General features: G+C 40.6%; 1 protein-coding gene across 1 annotated transcript; it reads left to right on the top strand.

Annotated features, from left to right (window-relative positions):
* The first annotated feature begins 3,772 nt into the window (after positions 1 to 3,772).
* LOC109988144 (leucine-rich repeat neuronal protein 3) lies at positions 3,773 to 19,969 on the top strand. Its single transcript, XM_020639535.3, has 2 exons — positions 3,773 to 4,163; positions 16,180 to 19,969. Exon 2 carries the CDS (start codon positions 16,609 to 16,611, stop codon positions 18,736 to 18,738), a length of 2,130 nt encoding a protein of 709 aa, XP_020495191.1. The 5' UTR covers positions 3,773 to 4,163; positions 16,180 to 16,608; the 3' UTR covers positions 18,739 to 19,969.
* The last annotated feature ends 1,607 nt before the right edge of the window (positions 19,970 to 21,576 follow it).

A 21,576-nucleotide genomic window follows, 5' to 3' on the forward strand; every position in this document is an offset into this window, starting at 1 on the left:
AAAGCAATTTAAAATCACAGGAAAGCCTCATTATCCTGTCAGATTCCTCCTTTGCTTAAGTTGTTTGTTGTACTGTTACTATGGCAAATATCAAAAAAAGCAAATGTACACAAGTACATGTTATTGCACCACTATATGGCCGTATTTCTCTGGAGAGAATCTATTTTTTTTTTACTCTACTACATTTGTCCAACAGCTTTACTTACGACTAATGTGTTAGATTATATTTTTGTTTTAAAAATAGTCCTACATCTTCAACCAAATCAAAAAAGGTTGAAAATACAAGAAAATGCAGCGTGAAAATGTATTTTATAGCTAGTTGAAATAAGGGATGAGTTATTCTCAGAAGACAGTGACATAAAAGAACACATAATGATCTTATGGAGAATGCCATATTGACACAGAATAATGTCCCCAAAGGTTAATTAAGTAGCTAACTTTACTAAGTAGAACAACTACAGCATTAGAAGTGAGTGCTTTCACTTTGCTGCTTAGACTGCATATAATAAGTACATATTATGACATAATATGCCAACGCTAAGAACTAGTATTGTAGTACTAGGAACCGGTCTTGGTCAAGACTATTTTTTTTTTATGGACACTGTCTCGTCTCGGAATCTAAAGCATTTTTACTCTGTCTTGTCTCGGCCTCAGACTGGGCGGACTCAGGATTTTGTAAATCAAGACCACCACTGGCTATGGTCACGCCATTACTGCTGTGATTGGAAGGAAAACGCCCCTTTCTACAAGAACATATAACTGCAATTCATTCATTATTTGATTTTTATCCCCCCAGTTACGGCTGCAACCTTCCTGTTGTAAGGTCTACAGTAAGTGAGTGACATGCCGGGTGCACAAGAGGATGATTTTTTATTGATATTTATGGTCTTGGTCTTGACGTGGTCTCGGTCTTGACTCGGCCTCGATCCCTAAATGTCTCGGTCTCAAAGCACTCTGGTCTCAGGTAAGCCTTGGTTTTTGTGGTCTTGACTACAACACTACCCTCAATAAAGTAAAGTATGAAACAGCAAATCTTTTGATGCTGAAAAACAAATACAGTCTATTTGGCAGCTGCTAATTTTAATTGTGACAACCACATTGAACTGTGTTTTGTTTCTGAATCTGGATTTCAAATGAACTTGACATTTGATGATTAATGCTGTTTTGCCTACATGTTAATGAAAACAATAAATGTGTCATCCTGTCACATCCTGTTTGTGAAGCTGCAGACAGGCAAAAGTAGCACCTCGTCATGTTAATCTGACGAGGTGCACACACATTAAACATGAGCACATTAAAGAACACAATAAAGTTCCATGGTGAACACTAAAACATACAAGCCATAGCATCCCCCTAAGCTAACTAGTTGGATTGTACCTGCACTGAATTCAAACATCCTGCTGCTTTTTTGTGTGTGATAATTACACAAAGCTGGGGTCTTTAGAGAGTGAATTCGTCCCATTATCACAGGCGGAGGGAGGTTTGCAAATTCGCAAATCTTAAGCAGCATTATAAAAAATGCAGAATAAGCAAAACAGGGGGAAAGAGTATGTAAAGTATTTGAAGAATTGCATAATTACTTTTGAGTTTGAGTGAGCAGCACCTGGGGCATGGCGAAATCCTCCGCATCCAATTAAAATAAAACTGTCTAAATGGTATTATGGCATTGAAATTATTCATAAAGGTCATCCATTTTGGAGTAAACTTTCAAATAAACTACTTTGTGCAATTCACATGAGATTTGAATCATTTCTGGAGATTTAAACAAACGGGGGGGAAAACTTGGATTGTGACCCAACAGAAACCCCTTAAAGTCTTTACAGAAATAAAAACACCACATAGATTAAAAAACATGTACAGGAAGGTTGTATTTATTAAAAATCACACTTGGTGAATTGGGGCACAGGTGGAGTTATAACAGCCTACAGCAGTACAGTCTTTGGATCAGAACTCTTTGGGCTGACAGATGAGGTACGTCTCTCTTCTCTGAGGCAGCGGATAACCCTGCTCGACCTCCAGGAACATCAGTTTGTAGAACATTGTGTTAGAAATCCTCTTGGGATGTGAGTCTGGAGCTCTGGAGCTAATAGGTACAGATATCCATTTTCTTTCCTGCCTGCGTCTTCTTCCTCATTCCCCTGCACTGCAAAAAATGTCCGTTTAAAATGGGCTACAAAGAAAAGTGTAAGCTGCTGACCAGAATGAGTTTCAATTCATTCAGCTGGCAATGAATGTTTACCCCCACTGTTTCTGCAGCCAGAAACACAGCGGGAGCACGCTGGTGCTGATGCGATTACGGTGGCGATTATAAATAAATGATGCAACTGCTGCATTTGGCATATTTTCTAAAAAACTTCAATTAGGAGTTTAAAATGGCTATTTGAGTTTGTTATGTCTTTATGACCTACATACGAACACTAAAGCATAGACCAGAAGATTGGCCTTTTATACAAAGCTTTTCTTAATGTCTGTATTTGGACAAAACAATGGTTATCAAAACAGATGGACAGACGTGTGGACTTTAAAGGATTTAAAAAAGGATCCAGAGTTTAAACACCTTATACTACACACATCTGTAAAATATCTATTTAATTTATGGAATATATTGTTAGATTCAGCTGTGTACTGTCCTGAGAGGTCACCTTGGACATTATTGTAAAATGACTTAGAATTTTTCATTTTAAGTTGACCTTGCTACAGAGCTACTATATATAACTTTTCTACTATGGGTAATCCTTTAAGGCTTTTAAAATAGATTCAGGCGGCTGTCATCATGCTAAACAACCTGCTCTTTTGAAAACTGAAACATTACTCCAAATTTACAAAACCAATAGTGAAAGTAGAAAAAGAAAAAAGTATAAAGTAGTACTGGAAGATGTTCTTTTTTTGATTTCTTTTTTTGCGCAGTCTTTTTTGAGTTAATAGTTCCTTTACAGATGTCAAATATGCAATCCTTTACACCTGGCTACTCTGCTGTGTTTATGGACAGTTATTGGTTTAGTAACAAATTCACGTCTGAACAAGGTCTATCAAAGTTAAAAATGAATTCTTAGTAGTTAATGTTAAAAACGATCTCCCCTCATACCAACAGTAACTACTTGCACCTCAAGGTCGCGGTAATTAGGACATAATACACGATGGGATATTTTCTGCATTGATCACATTCATTCTAAGGGCTTTAGGTACATTTTACTTTACACAGATGATACATATTTAATGCATTTCTTATTTGTATCCAACTTTTACAATGGTATATCGCTCCATCATCAATGACACATCTTATTGATTATCCTACTGCATTTGCACATAGTCATGATGTAACATTTCTTTTACAGTCTCATTGTTTCACATGCTTTAACAGAATTTAGCAGCATTCAGGGCTTTCATATAAGTACTACATATTGAACCGGAGTATCTATGCACTTTTTATGGGTTTAAAAACAAGTATGTGCATCCAACACTTTCTCTCAGGTCTGTTGCAAATCATCCACATATTTTGATGACAGTGGCTGTATTAAAAACATACATCCTGCAATTCCAGCAAAAACGATCCCTTATGTTTGTTTTTTTTTACAACTCCTGGCCAGAAGGAGAGACTTGTTAATGGATACTTTTTGCAGCGTGCTTCATCTCCGACAGAAGAAGAGATGGATGAGAACAGGCTTCTGGGAAGTGACTGACGGCTGCTCCCAGCCAACCAGAGCAGGGATGCTGCAAGCAACTCGCCTGTTTCTCTGACGCTATTGGCTGTTCTCTGGAGAGTCCGGGTTCGCTCTGATATTAATGACTGCTGAGGACACGGCGGAGCATCTATGTGGTCCGCCTGACACTTGATCCAGGGGAGAGATGCGCCCTCAGCAGCCGCTGTGAGAGCTGGAAGGGAAGGGCACCGGGAACACATGAATCTCAATCCAGACTCCAGTCTACCTGCTTTTGGACTTCTTCGTTTCGTTTTGGTTTCCCCCTTGCGCAGAATCCGTTTGTGGAGGAGAGGCTCGAACTGATTTCTGACCAGCTGCGTAAGAAGAAGAAGAAGAAGAAGACCACACATTGTTGACGGGCTTTATGTCGCGCGCGCTGGGGTTTTCTCATCACTGGAGCGGCGCACTTGATGGAAATATAGAAAACACATTCTTCTTCAAGGGCTATGATGGTTAAATCGGGTAAGTTTACTCTGTACATCGTTGGGATATATGCCTGTTATTAGACATTACCGCACGGGTTGCGTCTGTGCCATTCTTTTTACAAGTTAACGAAAAACACCTGAATCCTCTGATTCGGTGATGTTTTAGTTGACGTATAATCTTGAGAAAATAGTCACAGATACCGATCACTCTTGTGTGAGTTTAGGAATTAAAGAAATAATGTAGGTTAATTATGCTATCTTTAATTATGGCCTCGAACGCTCACAAAACGTGGAGACGCGCGTTTGCGCAACTATGCAGGTTGCGCCTTCACCAAATTCGGTTTATGACGGACTCCTTTTTTCTTTAGCCAAAACGCCACATTAGGTATGGCAGCTGATGGCGGAATTGCGAGTGCATGCATGTATTAAAGTTCGAATTCAAGTCAGTGTGTGTGTGTGTGTGTGTGTGTGTGTGTGTGTGTGTGTGTGTGTGTGTGTGTGTGTGTGTGTGTGGAGAAATGGACTGGCAGTTTCATGTCCCCGGGTCCTGCTCAGTGAGCGCACACCAGACTCGTATCGAAGAAATGCACAGAATGGTGGCCGACCCCCTCCCTTCACCATCTTCACTCATTTCCTCTACTTTAAACCTTTATGTTGAACCATTGAACGACACCTGCCATTGAAAATACTACATATACTCGGGCTTTAATGGGGAACCTAATACAATCACAGACTCTCTAGCGGGGATTAGGATGCCTTCCATTTCACCAACATCTCGCCACGTTGCACGCCGGGCTTAACTCCGCCACAGAGAGGCATCTTTTAGCGGATTCACCATCATCACTTCACCTGCTGGTGCCCATTACACCCACCCACACATCGAGAGATCCGGCTGGAGAGAGAGAGAGAGAGAGAGAGAGATACATAGAGGGGAGGAAGGTATTCTCTAATCCCTTGACTGCATTGGGGCGTCTCTTTCTCTCTCCCCTTCTGTCCAAAATCTGTGTCACCCAGCAGATGTATCACTCATTAATATTTCAAAGGCATAAACAGATAATGGCCGATAATGACAAATTTAATTTTCACCAAGGGGCTACTGGATGTGATTGCTGTAATCTTCAGTGCATGTAGACCATACTGTGCATGTGTGCGTGTGTGTGCATGTGTGTAAAGCCCTGTGCTTGTTCCCAGTGATGGATACAATAGAGTTTGGCCTCCACAGTGCGAATGAGTCACCCCAAAGCAGCTGCTCAATATGAAACACACAGTCAAATGCCACATGAGAGCCATCATGGCCTTGTATCAGACACTGTGCTGCACTGAGAAAACCCTCATCCCACACGCCAAGTATTGTTCCTGCTTGGTATTATTTGACTACCTGCTGAGTTGGCCAAGCCTGTTTGTAACTCTGATTCTAACATTAAGGCATTATATTTTCACAAGTGTTACTCAAGAGCAAATATTACGGAAGGATGTTCCTGCAAGCATCTTAGGTCTAATTGCAAATTTTGAATTCTAACTCTCCGAGGAAGTACGTATAATGTAACAACATAGCGGTCCCATCTCCATGGTGACAAAAACATTCAAGCTAAGCAGTGGTGTATTTTGTTATTAATTTGTCACATTTGTTCAAAACAAATCAATATAAGATGTCCACACTAAGTTATATACTCAAAGTGAGTGGCTTTGCAAATTGTCTATTGATCTGCGTGTGAAACAGTGAGAGGCCGTGTTTGTGTGAGTGTATGGGGAGGTGGGGGTAGGAAACGGTACATTGTGCGTACAGCGGCCTTGTGGAGGCTTGGAGTGCATGACAGGCAGCAAAGTGTGGGCGTTCCATATTAATTTCTCTATAGGCAGAGGGCAGCAGGTGGCTGTGAGGTGAGAGGATGTGTGGGTGCCAAACCAGTCGAGAAAATTGGAAAAATGTTCCATTAAAATCGAATTTCTGTGAAGATTTCTTTTGGTCATAACGGCGGTAACAAGAAGCCTCAGGATCTATCGGCACTCCTGAGTGAAATGCATGTAAACATATTCACAAGACGGCTGCAGGGGATCAGCTTGTGCAGCCAAGCATAGGCTTTGTGATAGCAGCATGTTCCCAAACAAACACAGGCACCCATTAAAATGGAATAAGTGAAGGCAGAGGGCAAAAAGAAATAGGGAGAGAAGGAATTATGTGGGGTTTTTTTTGTCTTAGATCTTGTTGATGGATTGTAAAAGACCTAACTTGTGTTAGTAGACACCAAAAAGGAAAGAAAGAAAGGATCAATATGTGGCTTGATTGCAGCATCCATGACATTTTCAGCTCATATCAAAAGGTCAGAATGGGATATGGCACTTCTTTTGTGTTCAATGACATAGAAGCGCTTTAGCTATTTAGCCAGATCATGCTTTAAACAGTGTGTGGGTGCAACGTTTTAAAGCGCTGGCAACACACTGCTTTAACAAATGGTGTACTAACATTTAACATGTATAAATAGATAAATGTCAGGTAGGTCTTCATGCAAAACAAAAATCATAATCAAAGATTTACCCGCTAATTAGTCGGCTATTCTACAGATTCCGATCACAAAGCTCTACATGATGAGGACATATGCCCATATTGCAGTTTCAAACAGGAGGAGAGAAAAAGGGGGACATCTAAGGGCTACTGCTGGGCCATCCATCTGTTCTACATTTGAAAAGCTTGGTGGATGCTGTATGAGACTAAATCAAGTGCACACGTATTGATGGAGATGCAGAGGCATAGAAGTGCATGCATGTTTACATATGTGCAGAAATATGCAAACAAGTGCACATATATACAGAAGCAATTGCGGTCTCCAAATCAGACAGTCATTGTGCTGCAGAGCCTTTGAGAAGACAGAAAGCAATCATACAGTTTGAAAGTGCCGTATCTTTCATCTGTTTTAGCAGAGGAGGAGTTGCAGAGAATGACAACAGGAAGAAGAAGCCTTTATCAAACCCCATGAAATCATAATAAAGAGGTCCGAGCCGAGCGATAAATGCATTTCAGTGGCATATAATGATTGATTCCATCTGCCGTAGGAGCTTATTCCCTGCAGGCATGTGGCCCCTTGACCAGCCATATATTATTCATATAAATATAGATAGCTGCGCATCTCAGAGGCAGCACACATGCCACATTTGCACCTGCAGATTCAATTTGGCTCTGACTTTGAGGGATACGCCATTGGCTCCACTCTCCCCCTACTCCTCACACCTCCCCTCTTTCATTCTGGCTAGCAGCAATACATGGAACATTATGCAGATCTTTTTGTCAAGAGTGAGTGCGATTATGTTGGGGGAGAAATGAGTGTTGGAATGTTCGCTACGCCTTTGACCTTATCAGCGGCAGCCCCTAAGCTGGATACCTTGGCTTAATTTTAATAGATGCAGCACGGGGCGAATTAGACAAGGGGACCTAGCTGTGCTCTTTCACGACGTGGTGTGTTATGCATGCATTATGTGAATGAGCTTTGTTTTTTCATGTTCTCTGAGAGGACACTGGCGGCTAAGTAACACATGCATGCTTGTGTCTGCAAGTGCATGCTTCTTTAATGGATTTGTGTGTGTTCCAGGCCGCTGTATTTGTGTGTGTGCACGTGTATGTGAGTGCAGGTGGGCGTGCTATACTGTTCAATAGTGCAGCATGTGTGTTCTCCCTCACTCAGCTCAAGGGCATGTCTTGTCCAGAAAAGGGTGGAAAAGCAGAGACAAGGTTCCTGTGGTTAATTTGGAACATTGATTTTACATTAACAGTCGACTTGCTACTGATTCATGGCAGTTCTTGGTTTCTATCCGCTTACATATACATACCGGAAGCTTCATTATGCATACACACCACATAGAAGTTTCTCTTTAATGGACTCTTCCTTACCTAAGAGAAAGTATAATAGTAAATCAATGAGGTGAAGGGCGGAGGGAGGGACAGTCAAGCCTTCCGGAGGCTCCTTCCCTCTAAGGGGCTTACCCAGAATGTCTATTCAAAGTGGATTGGTTGTATCACTGCTGCTCTACATGTCCAATGGAAGTCATTAAGGAGTTCCAGCCTCTTCATTTATTTATTTTTTGTCAGTTGTCAGAAGAAATAACATTGCAGAAAGAGACACAGCAGAACAAAAAAATAAACAAACATTTCTACAATGTGTTTCTAGCATATTCAACCTATACAATTTTCAGACAAATTGTTACTTTGATGGGTCAAAATGTTTGTTACCAGTTTAGAAATAGGAATTATTTTAAACTCATAAAGCACTGATACAAAAAAGGTTCCTCAATTGGAATTGTGTGGTTTGTTTGGAAATGAATGGAACTTCAGAAAGCTGTATATTTGCATAATTGCAAATTGGCTGCCTCCAATATGAAGAACTCTACAAGCCTAGCCGCACAAGAAAAATATATGTTTAGTACTTGAATTAGAACTGCTAAGGAAAATAGTTTATATTATTAAATTGATAAAGTGAGGCCAGGATGAAAATTTGCCAGTCTAGAAAAGAAGGCAAAGGAATGTAAAAATATAAACTGCGAGTACGGTGGATAGCGACTCCCTTGGTGGATTATTATATGCTCTGGCAGAGGTAAAGCAACCGATAACAAGATCAAACCACATCCTTTCAGGGTTAACAAAAAGTCATGTGGTGTCATTAAAAAACACATTCAGACTTTGGTAGATAGGACTGACTGTCTCCTGAGACAGTATGCAGATAGTCTAGATTGGCCACAGCAGGGGTGACAAGTATTGAGGATGCAATTAGGCTGACAGCAAATGAGCGACAAGACAGTGGGAGGCCCGGGAAGAAAGACGGGGAAACTGGATATACACAGAGACAAGAAGACATGCTTACTTTTTTATACAGACCCATGCTAGCATAGATCGCTGTATGGGTTTCAAAGTGTGGACACAAATGTGAGAAGTAGAAAGCAAAGGTAAACGTCTATGAAGACAGATGTGGGGATTGCTATATCATGTGGAAAGTGAATTTGAGAACGAACAGCGAAAAATAAAAAAGAGGCGGAGAAAGCGGTGGGGACTCAAATAAGAAATCCTCACGAGGCTTATTACCAGTGGATCAAAATTCCTAGGGAACCTTTTCGACAATGCAAAGGCTATTCACCTGAAAGAGGAGGCAATTCTACTGCGCCCTACTTTCCACTTACCCCTGACCTTTATGTCTTCCACCCAGTTTTATACCAGCGAGTGTAATGTCTACCTCTCAGCAGATGCAACACTGCCTTGTTACCATTTAAACCATGCAGGTCTCATAATCATCTCCCCCAAGGGCCAATATGCTCGCTGCAGAAGCATACATCTACACTTATTCCACAGCTTAGATCCTGCAAATGTTTCCTCTGTGTTCTTATAAGCCCAAAATCAATGTACAATTTTTCAAACTGTAGGTCATGTACAATAATATCAGTTGTTGCCAATATTAGCCATATTTCTGCAGTCAGTTGTGGCATAGTAACTATAAGTCTCGTGTATATTATTTCTCTCCGTTTCTCTTTTTCTTTTGTCTCCATTTTCCCCACTTTTTTAGTGAGGCCATTGGCGGCAGATGGCTATACACCAATTATTCAGGCTCTCTTTACGTTCCTCTCCGTTCCTTTCTGTTTAGATTTTTGTCCATCTTCTTGTCTCTCCCTCTTTCCTAAATTCTTGGCATTGCAATTTCTTTTAGCAGATTTCTGTCCACAAACGAGTCTGTTGTAGCTTAAGGTTTCTTCCAGTGAAAATACCTTTTTCCTTACCACTCGTCCAAGCTTGCTTGTGATGGATTACTGTTGGATCCATGTACATATATTTTAGAGAACAGTCTAGACCAGCTTCGTATGTAATGGGTCAAGAGGTCACTTTTAATGTGATTTGGCAGTTTATGAATACGAGTTGATTGATGGATTGACAGGTCAACTGGCACATGGAATATCCATTATTATCCAATCCATGAAAAAGCAGTAGCCTTTTTGTCCCTGCTTGGCCAAATCCCATCTAAACCCTGCTAAGCAAGTGGCAGGATTTATAACTAATTTCAATAAATAGCATAAAACAAACAGTTCTGCCCGCCTGTTTGGCCGCATGGCAGACTTTAAATCAGGCTTTCCTGAATTAGCACAGATGAGCCACAAGGACAAATGCTTTCTGGTCCAACTGTGGACACTCATTAATTTAAAGTAGTCATATCTCACTGGTCTGTAATCAAACTGTATTTGTACCATTACTGTCCAGAACACCCAGTGTTAATATAATGGAGGAGGCCCAGTGGGGATGTAAGTGTGAGGGGTTGCCAAGATCTGAAAGGGAATGCTTTTCACCTTGACAGTGTCTGAACCGCTAAGATAAAAGCTGCGTCCTAATTCAGGTATATTAGGATTTGACTGGTGGTGCCACTTCCTATTGGAGTACATTACATGAGATAATTAATATTACTGATACAAAACAGAGAGTGATGTTAGGTTTTACTTGACAACAACAAAAGCCTACATAAACATGCACCATTTTATTGAAGAGGCATTTCATTGTTTGGCAGTTATGTTATATATCACACTAATTAAGAGTGAAATTTGAGACTAAAAAGAATGGAGATATGCCAGGTAATACTGGTGATGCAATGGCATTGCCATCTCTCAACAGGCTTTCTGTTGGAATATTTAAAAAGATATATAGAGATATGATGATGGTGATGCAACACTTGCATGAAAATGATTTTGAAATAATGCCTGATTGATTACCAACAATAAATCTGGATATATTCTTTCGTTATAAAGCTATGGATTAAAAAGCAATGTAACATCGGTAAGAGGTCGCTTGTTGTTACACACCCAGGGTTATTTTAAGAAATATGAATTTGCAAGGCTGACTAATTTATTTACGGCAAGTAAACTTTACCACTACTGGGATATATATAGTAACAAGAATTGGTTTGAGGTAAAATCTTTCATGTGAAAAGGATGAGTATTTTTTTTCTCTTTGTTTCAGGCAATTCTTGGTCCTGAAATCAATAAGTTATTATGGTTTAGAAAATACAAAATATCGCAATGACTATAGGTCAACGAAATCCAGTATCTCTAGGGATTTTATTATAACAATAGCTCTGCTCAGCTCCATTGGAGTTTATGGTGTCTTTAAGGTTACAGGCCTGTTAAAGCCCGCAGGAAGTGGCTGTTCTAAAAACAGCCACTTCCTGAAGTACAGGAGTACCTGCCCAGCACCACACAGCGGACAAATACATTTAGTGACTACTATAGTATCAGAGTGAACCATTAAGCAGAGTTAAAAGACTTGGTAACTGAACAATAAATTACTCAGATCTAAAATTATTATTTTCTGAGTAAACAATGGTATTAAACAAAAGAAGCTCTATTTCACAGTTAGGATTGCCCTAAAACAAACTACATAGCAGGAGCATGTTTGCTGTAATGTTCGCAGTCAGGATTAACACAAGCGTAAGTGAAAAGCCCATGGGCTAGACTGTCAGCCTTGCTACGGTAATGGAGGTCCTTTGGAGACCATGGCTTGAATGATTGTCCACCCCCCTTCCTCTGACACCTGGGAACTCATGTTAGCTCCATGAGTGAACACCTTAGAATGACCTATAAAAGGCTTCTATTGGTTCCTCGAGCAAATGTCATAGCTTGCACTTAATATGTTACTGCAGTTAGATGTTAAGTTACAGGAGATCTACTTTCAGTCTTCTAGTTTCCCGTATATGGCAAGCTGCTGATAATGTATCTTTTCACTCAAGATTTCCAAAGGGGCACATAATACAAGCATCCATCTGTGAATTCTATTTACAGCAGCCCTATTAACTACATTTCTCTTTGTCCAACAACTGCACAGTCAAAAGGAATTATTGCCACTTGCTGCCAAATGAAACAAAACATGTTTCTAGCTTCAAAGTCCTTGTTTTCATCCAATCTTTAAGTGGGTTTGGGCTAATTTCTCTGTTACATGGTCTCACCAAGGCTAATATTTCCTGCAATGACAGCATTCGTGGGATCACTAAAGGTTAATACACCACTTCAGTTACTACGACAAGTTCCTCCTCTGGCAAGTCGTTCTGTCCTCCAGATCGCCCCGTTCTCTCTCTTTTCCCTTCCCTCTCCCCTCGCTCCACCTCAATTACCAGCAGCTGAGCAGTGAATTGTGGGAAATTAGTTCTACATTGTAGCAGTGTGTGTGTGTGTGTGTGTGTGTGTGTGTGTGTGTGTGTGTGTGTGGGTGTGTGTGGGTGGGTGGGTGGGTGGGGGGGGGGGCTTGACTGGACCTCTTACTAATAGGTTGGTACAAGCTGTGTTTGGACTCCAAAGCCGAAGCAGTCACGGTGCAAGGCCGAGAGTATATAGCCTGTCACTTCACTGGGCTTTAGATAATGCAGTTGTACGATAGCAATTTACATGTTCAACTACCTGTGGATGATAAGGTTAGTTTACTTGCAATGATACAGTTTGCTGAAGTATATCAATATAAGAAAAAAATGTATGATGAAATGCAGTATCTGTGCCTTTAACAAGCACAATTTCCCTGTCCAAACAAGCTTTCTTAATGGAAGCTGTGCTAAAAGCTTTTCCATTTGGCTGATGCATTAACACATCTTGATTAAGGATTGGCTGACTGTACTCAGAGGACTCTCCACTCCTCATTGTGCTTATTTGAAAGCATGTGCTGTCTAAAAATCTTCTGTATTTATATTTCATAGCCTTCAATTATCAATATTACAAACTGTTGTATTGTGTAATTGAGTCATTGATTCTGCTCAGGTGGCAAGCATGCCTTCAAGACTGAACGTTTGCCACTTCAGACACATTAGCACAAAAGATGTCACCCCAATTTTTTTTTCCTCACAGATGACTCAAAATAGTTTACTTTAACAGCCCTTGACTGGGAGCGGAGCTAATATCCAGGATACTGTATGCGGGGATAATTTGGGATTCATTAAAGCGGCATTAATTTTGATAATGAGAGAAAAAACTTTCCATTTGAAATGTATTGGCTGAGTTTAACAAACTCACTGTCAAGGCCAGTCTTAAGGCTGAGATTAAATCTGTCATTGAATATAGTAAAATTTGATCAAATAACCACATTTTCATTAAAATGGAATGCAAAATGAATAGTGAGTAATTTTGAAAATTATTCAATAGAAGAACAAAGGGATTGTCTAAATATCTTCTCTGAATTGTTTTCCTTTTCAAAGTTTGGTGCCTATTTTACCCATAATGCAATTGGGTGTGTAATGCAGCCCTCAGCTGTTTGTGTCATGCAGATATGAGAGGGACTAAAGGGCTTTAGTAAACTCCTTTCTGATACACATCAACTGATATTTTTATTGAAAACATTTTGTGCCCTCACTAATGCTGACTCAAATGACATCACATGAGGCAACTTGTTAGTGCTCGCTGGTGACAAAAAAGGCTTTAAACAAATGTTCTTAACACACATAAAATCAAGTGTTGGATTATCACTACACAATGTTATCCTCATTAATTAACGGGGAAATATGTCTGCTGGCCACACCATCTTGGAAACTGTCCGGTAAAGCCATCCTAATTCCATCCTACAATTTAGCCAATGAGGAACAACAGCTATTAACACTAAAATGATGACAATTATGAGTTTTATCCCTCAATCTGTCTCCCTTACAATCAGTGATGTCCTTCCAGATGACATGCCATATGATTCAATTTGTTGTGATAATAGGGCAGTACTATTTTTTTATTCCACAGCAACACTTACGGTTCTTACTGCTGGTAAACAGAAAACATTGATCGCAAAGGGGAAGCCTTGGTCTACATATGTCTCTACTGACACTTTAAACTATAATAATTTGTAAAACAAATATTGGACATTTAAGCTATACAAAAGCAGTTATCCATATTGCATTCACTACACGGCTGGCAATTGTGATTACTAAGAAAAAAGCCAGAGGTGAGGTCCAGTCGCTGTTGGCGGAGTTACAGACTCCGGCCTGTGTTTTCAGGGCACGGATCAACTGCAGAGCAAACAACGAATAGCCACTGCTGAGGGAGAGAAGCTAAAGCCTGTTTATCAGAATGCTCACGGTGTTGCAGCTTATTAGAGTGCAAGGTGCTTTTGAAAAATAATATCGCTCCCTCCCTCTCCTTTTCCTCAAACCAGACCCCAGCCATTGCTGGAGCAGAGGTTGAGGAATGAACCTTTGGCTCAGTTTCGCCAGCGGGACAAACTGAACCGTTCTTGCTGCCTTCAGAAGGTTTTATTTATTTATTTATTTCTATTATTATTATTTTTTCTACATCTCCCCTGTGGCCACTGAGGTGGAGACAGCAAGGTTGATGAAACGAAACCATTTCTCTCTTTTCTTGTTCTCACTTCCCAGCCGCCGTCACACTTACACTCTTGATTTTTCTCATTTCATCTCCTGTCTCTCATGACTTTTCTCATGATGTGCTGTGTGCTCTTATAGGCCCAAAATACCACAAGCGCCATCAAACCCATCTGTTCAGTAAGAGGCGGTTACATACAACAAATTACATGGTACACTTCAGCCGTGGAGCTTGTGCTATATAGCAGCAAGCGATGGGGACACAAGTTATGTGGTATAAGAGTTGCAGCACATAAAAAGGGGTCTGACGTTGAAGAGTATTGCTTATTAATTATTACGTAACTAAATGTTTATAAATCAGCGTGCCAATAGGTGTTTATGTGCCAATGGACATGTTAATCAATATATTTTACTGTAAGAATTAAGAGAACTAGATCATCTCTGCTACACTAAAAGTGATAGAATATTAAAGGACAGAATCAGGTTTATTTTCTCAAGGTACCTCTAGTGCTCGTGTAAGCCTTAACTGTTCAAGTTGTCCCCAAACCACACTGGGTTCTATATTTAACATATTTAACAGTCATTTCTGTTATTATAGATGTGCACATCTAAACTGTTAAAAATCTGTAAATGACAACGCAGAATGAAAATTTCTAACAACTATTTTTTCTGTGCTCACTATATATATACTATATACTATAAGTAATCTTGTGAGTGCATTTCAGTCACTTTTCTTTTTAAAGGTTTTGCTCTATTAAAGTATTTAAAAATGATTTATAATTAAATCAATCCACACATAAGTCTTGTGGAAATCTCATTCAAGGTAAAATTTGGGAAAATGAGTATCCGGTGTATGTTGTGGCTCAGTGGTAGACTCGATGGTCCCTTGATCGTTAGTTTGACGTCTCATTCCCCAGCTGCTGCAATCCACGTGTCAAAGTGTTCTTGGGCCACATATTCCTGGTGGCATTAAAATCTGCGTGTGAATGTGTATGACTGAGATGAATTAATACCGGTGGGAAATTTAGATGGCATTCTCCACCATCACTCGCTAAATGTGACATGTATTGTAAGAGAGTCTTTGGAAGACTGGAAAAGTGAAGTCAATTAACCATTTTAGCATTTACCTGAACACATTTTTCCCCCTTTTAGGCCACATATTTTTATCCACTATGTTGCCACTGATGGAACTGCTTGACATGTAAATCCCATTAATTAAATTTTATCAGTGCGCAGATTTGTTGATTGCTTAAAGATAAACACTGTTTACATGTAAATGCATTTGCATTTGTGTTGCCTGCTTCCTGAATGCAGAGGTTCAATCTGCATTTGTTACTTGCTCTCTTTGGATTATTGTATTGGCTGTCTGTATACTCGTTGCTATAGTGACTGAGATATCGCAGTGGTTTTCAGCAAGGTGCCCTAAAGGCCAATGCTAAAGCTTTAAGATTTAAGAATCTCAGTAAAGCCTTCTCTTTAACCAATAATAGACTCGCTGCTTACATCAGGACAGAAGTCCGCATTGTGGCGACATAGCCGTAAGGCACTTGAATTAAGACTAGAAGGTCAAGCAAATGTAAATCCATGATTTTCTGTCTTTCAGGGAGTGTGTTTAAATGCCAACATGCATCAAAGTGCATAAAACAAATGTCAATATGACTAAATCCTCCTCTTATCATATTCCATAACCCTACCCCCCTCTCCAATTTTAATTTAATACTCATACAACTTCTTTCTGTATTTTCTGCACAGGTAGGAATGGAGTGGGCTGTGGACTGCGGAAGATAGTCACGACAATCAGCGAGGACATCTATCTATAAAGAAAGAGCTTTTATTGAATGGATACTTTTTTATGTTCTCAACATTGTCCACTGTATAATACAAGTCAATCATTTTTTCCTTTCCCCCCTACCATTCCCTGGGTCTGCCTGACTTCAGCCTCAGCCCCGAACCCTGACACCAGCAGGCAGCATTGAGTGATTGCTCATTACTTCCAAGGGCGTCCACACAGCAAGACAAAAAAAACCCAGGGAGCCCTGCTGCAGTTGGTAGCGGCAGTGGCAGGGGTGGTGAGTCAATCGCCTCAGCAGCTGGAGCAAATGATTCATTATTTGTGAAGTTAACAGCTCAGACAACTTAATCTACAAGGACCAATTTCTTACTGGAGGGAAACGGTCCAATATGAAGGACGTGTCATTTGTGGATTGTCTCTTTGTTGGCTTGGCCATGGCCTCTTTTGTTTTGGCCACAGAGGAGAGGCTTGATTGCCCAAAGCTCTGTGTATGTGAGATAAGACCCTGGTTTTCTCCAAGTTCAGTGTACATGGAGGCACAGACAGTGGACTGTAATGACTTGGGACTCTTTAGCCTGCCGGAAAAATTACCTGTGGGCACACAAGTGCTATTACTGCAAACAAACAATGTTGCTAAAATTAACCAACCCTTGGATTACCTGGCCAACATCACAGAGATTGATCTGTCACAAAACAACTTATCCTCCATCAGCGACATGCATCTGGGGAATCTTCCCCAGCTGCTTTCCCTTCATATGGAGGAAAATTGGATACAAGAGTTGCCGGAACAATGTCTTACCGGGGTTGCTAACCTTCAGGAGCTCTACATGAACCACAACCTAATCTCCTTTATTTCCCCAACTGCATTCCAGGGTCTCAGCAACCTTATGCGACTCCACCTCAATTCCAACAAGCTGAAAGTGATTAAAAGAGAATGGTTCGAACCCATGCCAAATCTTGAGATTCTCATGATAGGTGAGAATCCCATTCTTTCTATTGATGATATGAACTTTAAACCTCTCAGTAATCTCCGCAGTCTTGTTCTTACCAGAATGAACCTGTCCCAGCTTCCTGATGATGCACTTACTGGACTTGATAGCTTAGAGAGCATCTCTTTCTATGATAACACTTTCCCTGAGGTGCCTCATTCTGCCCTAAGGAATGCTAAAAACCTCAAGTTCTTGGATTTAAATAAAAATCCAATTGCTAGGATACAGAGAGGCGACTTTGTGGATATGCTACATTTGAAAGAACTGGGGATTAACAGCATGCCAGAGTTAGTTTCTATTGACAGCTTTGCCCTAAATAACCTCCCTGAGCTAACAAAAATAGAAGCCACCAACAATCCTAAACTTTCTTACATCCATCCTAATGCTTTCTACAAACTACCCCGGCTGGAAACCCTAATGCTAAATGGGAATGCGCTCAGTGCTCTCCACAGGATTACTGTTGAGTCCCTCCCAAATCTCAGAGAAGTTAGCATGCACAGCAACCCCATCCGCTGTGACTGTGTAGTCCGCTGGATGAACATGAACAAAACCAATATTCGCTTCATGGAGCCGGATTCACTCTACTGTGTGGAGCCTCCAGAGTACGAGGGCCAACATGTCAGACAGGTGCACTTCAGGGAGATGATGGAGATTTGTTTGCCACTTATCTCTCCAGAAAGCATGCCTGGGCATATTAAAGCAAAGAATGGAAGCTCTGTGTCCCTCCACTGCCGGGCCTTTGCTGAACCAGAACCAGACATCTACTGGATCACCCCGTCTGGTACCAGAGTCCTACCTAACACTGTTTCTGACAAGTTCTACATGCACCCAGAGGGAACTTTTGACATCTATGATATAACGGAAAATGAAGCTGGTCTGTACACTTGTGTGGCCCATAATCTGGTTGGAGCTGATCTTAAATCTGTTTCAGTAGAGGTGAATGAATATTTTCCCCAACCTGCGAATGGTTCTCTGAATGTCTTGATCAAATCAGTGGAAATAAACTCCATCCTGGTTTCTTGGAAGGCAGGTCCTGGCTCTCTGGCTCCCAACATTAAATGGAACACAGTGACAGATGCTAATCATCCCACCACAGCCTTTACCACTAGGGTCCCCTCTGATGTTAAGGTATACAACCTCACACATCTCAGTCCAGCCACTCACTACAAAGTATGTGTCGATGTCCGCAGCATTCACAACAACCATGACACCAAATGTGTCAATGTTACCACCAAGGGATTAGAGCTGGCAGTCAAGGACACAGAAAAATGGGACGCAGCAGTAATCACCGTCTTTGGTGTGCTCTTGGCGGTGATTTCAGTGGCATGCCTGCTTATTTATGTGTCTCTGAGGAACCACCACATTCATGGGGATATAAGGAAATGTGATTCCAAAGCTTCGCTGACACCGGTGCAAGCTACCGGTATGCACTCTTCTTTCTTTACAAAGCTGTGGGTTTCGGGTAAGGGACTGCCAAGTGGAGTAGAAGTGAAAGCAACAGTGATAAATGTATCTGACAATGCCTTTTAGAAGCGCAGCTTTGTAGAACACCAAACAACAACAACACTGAATGGACAAGGCAATGGGCAGGGGGTTGGACGATGTGTCGTACTGTTTCAAAGGCATACCCATTGCTGGTCCCCCGCTCAGCTACACTGGCAACACTATTATTGGACTGGGATGGAACAGTTTAAAATAGACTAAATGCTCTCCCAGTTTCAACCCTAGCTGATGTGGTGGCTTTGTTACCGCTACATGAAACCAAGCAAACATCAAAGGAAGGGGCATTCACAGCAAAAAGATATATTTCAGTACCTTCAGACAGATATATTTCAGTTCATACAGAAATGCAGGCAGAGAAAAGAAAGTAAAGATAATGACGATGATGGTCAACTCTCTTGTAATTGACTGTTAAATGTGTTAAGAGTTGTGGAACTGTCCGTGTGGTCCCAAGCAATACCGTCTGTGCTTTGTAAAACCTCCATAGACGAGTTAGAACTACAGTAATAACAACTGTCTATTACAGGAAGGGAGATTTAGTAGAGTAGACAAATAACAGTGACTATGGTGTAAGCCTTTTGATGAAATATACCCCCCTTTTTCTATTTAAAAATGGATTCTCGTTTTTTCATGGAAATATTGTTATATATTCTATTATGTTGATGTAATGACAAATCCTCTGTGTCTGAACAGTTTAAATGAGTTTTAAATTGAGGCAAGGAGCTGACTACTTTTGATTACAACGTCACATTAAGCTTAATTAAATTCAGCTACAAAATGAGTATCTAGAGAGGACATTTGCAAAATGGCTGTTTATGCTGTGTAGTTCTCATTGCAACAGTTACTTGGAAAATGATGCGCTGGACTTACACAAATTTAACAGGTTAATTAAAGCCGAGTTGATTGATGTGTTGTCTCCTCAAGATGTGGTCTGTTATGCCCTGGTAAGTGCCTACAACAAGAACTACATGCGGTAAACAGAGAAGAAACTGAAGAAACACATCAGCCACAGCAAAACAAGGCCATTTCATCATTGCAGAATCACAAGCTCTTCTCTTCTCTTCTTCAGTACTTTTAGTGCAAATACTTTCTTAGTATTTTTAGCATACATATTTTCAGAAAACATTTCGTTGTTGCTTTGGATGTAAAGTTAAAAAGCCATTTTTATATTAACTGTACTATATGTGATCAATGGGCACAACAGACTAATTAAGAAAAGTGCTGAGAAAATAATAAATGTCATTGTTTCTTTTACAAAGAATTGCCTACTTTTCTCCTTTACTTTTTTCTCTCTTAATTGCCATGATCCTATTTATTTCAAAGTAATGTCATGGTATCATTATCTTTCTTTTCTGTCTATTCATCCACGGGGTTATGTGAAATGTGTAATGACTTTTATCCGTGACATTTCCAGTGCAAGCATGTAAAACAAAATATTGATAATGGCCAAGTGGTACAGAACAAGAAAACGTCTTTTGAGTCAGACCACGGGGGGAAAGTCAGGAGACTTCAGCTGAATGGTTGAATGGCCACACTGACCCTGGGAGGAAGAAAAAAAGCAGCAACAAAAGAACAGAACTCATTAGCTGCCTCATTAAGAACATGTTCGTCCTTCAGCTGGTCTGAATATAGTCACTGTGCTACAGCTTCAGCTGCTGCTGCTTGTGCTTAGACAGGGACACAGCGTTCTTAAAGCACAGAGATAAAGTACAGCACTGAAAGGTCGACGCAGGTTGATGCGGAGAGGAGTCGAAGCTTTCTGACTATTTTATTTGTCTCAGTGAATTATCCAGCACACAGAACATTTCACATGAGAAAGCCGGGCTTGATGAATGGTTGTCAGAGGCAGAGTGACATGGTGGATTTATCAAACAGGGCGTAGCACTCATACATCAGGCCAGCCTTCAGCACCATGGACAGAGGCTTTTAGAGCCGGGCTATCTGTCAAAGACAAAGGGAGTTAAAAGATGACACAGTCTGTTTCTCATGTCATGGTCAAGTTAGAGTGAATATGTCTCTTTGGGAAAAACAGGGCCACATAGTGATTTGCAAACAAACCTATAAAACCATATGCTTACACAGAAAAACATACAGTTACATACTAACATAAATTCAAGACCAATCACTTGTACAAAGAGACCTTTTTGTAGAGAACATAGACAAGCACCCTCACCTACAACACAACAACACTCTCTACCTCTACATCAACAAACCCGTCATACCCAGAGGTGTTTTGCTGCTTTTAGACTTCTGGGGTCTACAGGCTTTAACAAACATAACATGACAGCCAGAAAAGCCACTAAATAAGATCAAGTATCAAACATGTTCCCTATGACAAAAGCAGTTCCTGGATATTAGCCATATTGTGTCTTATTTTTTCTTTATGTCCCCCTTGTTCATGAGTAGATTACATACTTGAGTAAATAAACTGAATGTTATCCGGAAACTCATCTCTTCTGCTGTCTCTCCCAATCTTGCGCATTCCCATGACCTCTTTCTTTCCTCTCGCTTCCTCTCTCTCTCCCCCCCCCCCCCCCCCCCCCCCGCTGTTGTCACTCCTCCTCCACTGGTAGGCTTTTGATTTTTTTTTCTAAATGTGTCCATTTAAGCAACCCATATTGGAGAAGAAAATAAAACCTCTGGATCTAACTTAAATCCCACATGAAAAGAACCAGTGAGCTGTCACCCTTTAATCTGCAGGAAGGAAAAAATGTTTCTGCTGAATCTTCAAATATTAAAACCGCTGTTTTCTATTAAAAGAAAAAACCATGTGTGTTGATGCAGATATTAAAGCGTGCTCTGTGAAGACTTATAAACGGGTGTTCCTACTGGTTACATTCATTTTAATTTGGTGAGGATCATTGTCAT

This window comes from Labrus bergylta, chromosome 23, assembly GCF_963930695.1.
Source record: "Labrus bergylta chromosome 23, fLabBer1.1, whole genome shotgun sequence".
Taxonomy (NCBI): domain Eukaryota; kingdom Metazoa; phylum Chordata; class Actinopteri; order Labriformes; family Labridae; genus Labrus; species Labrus bergylta.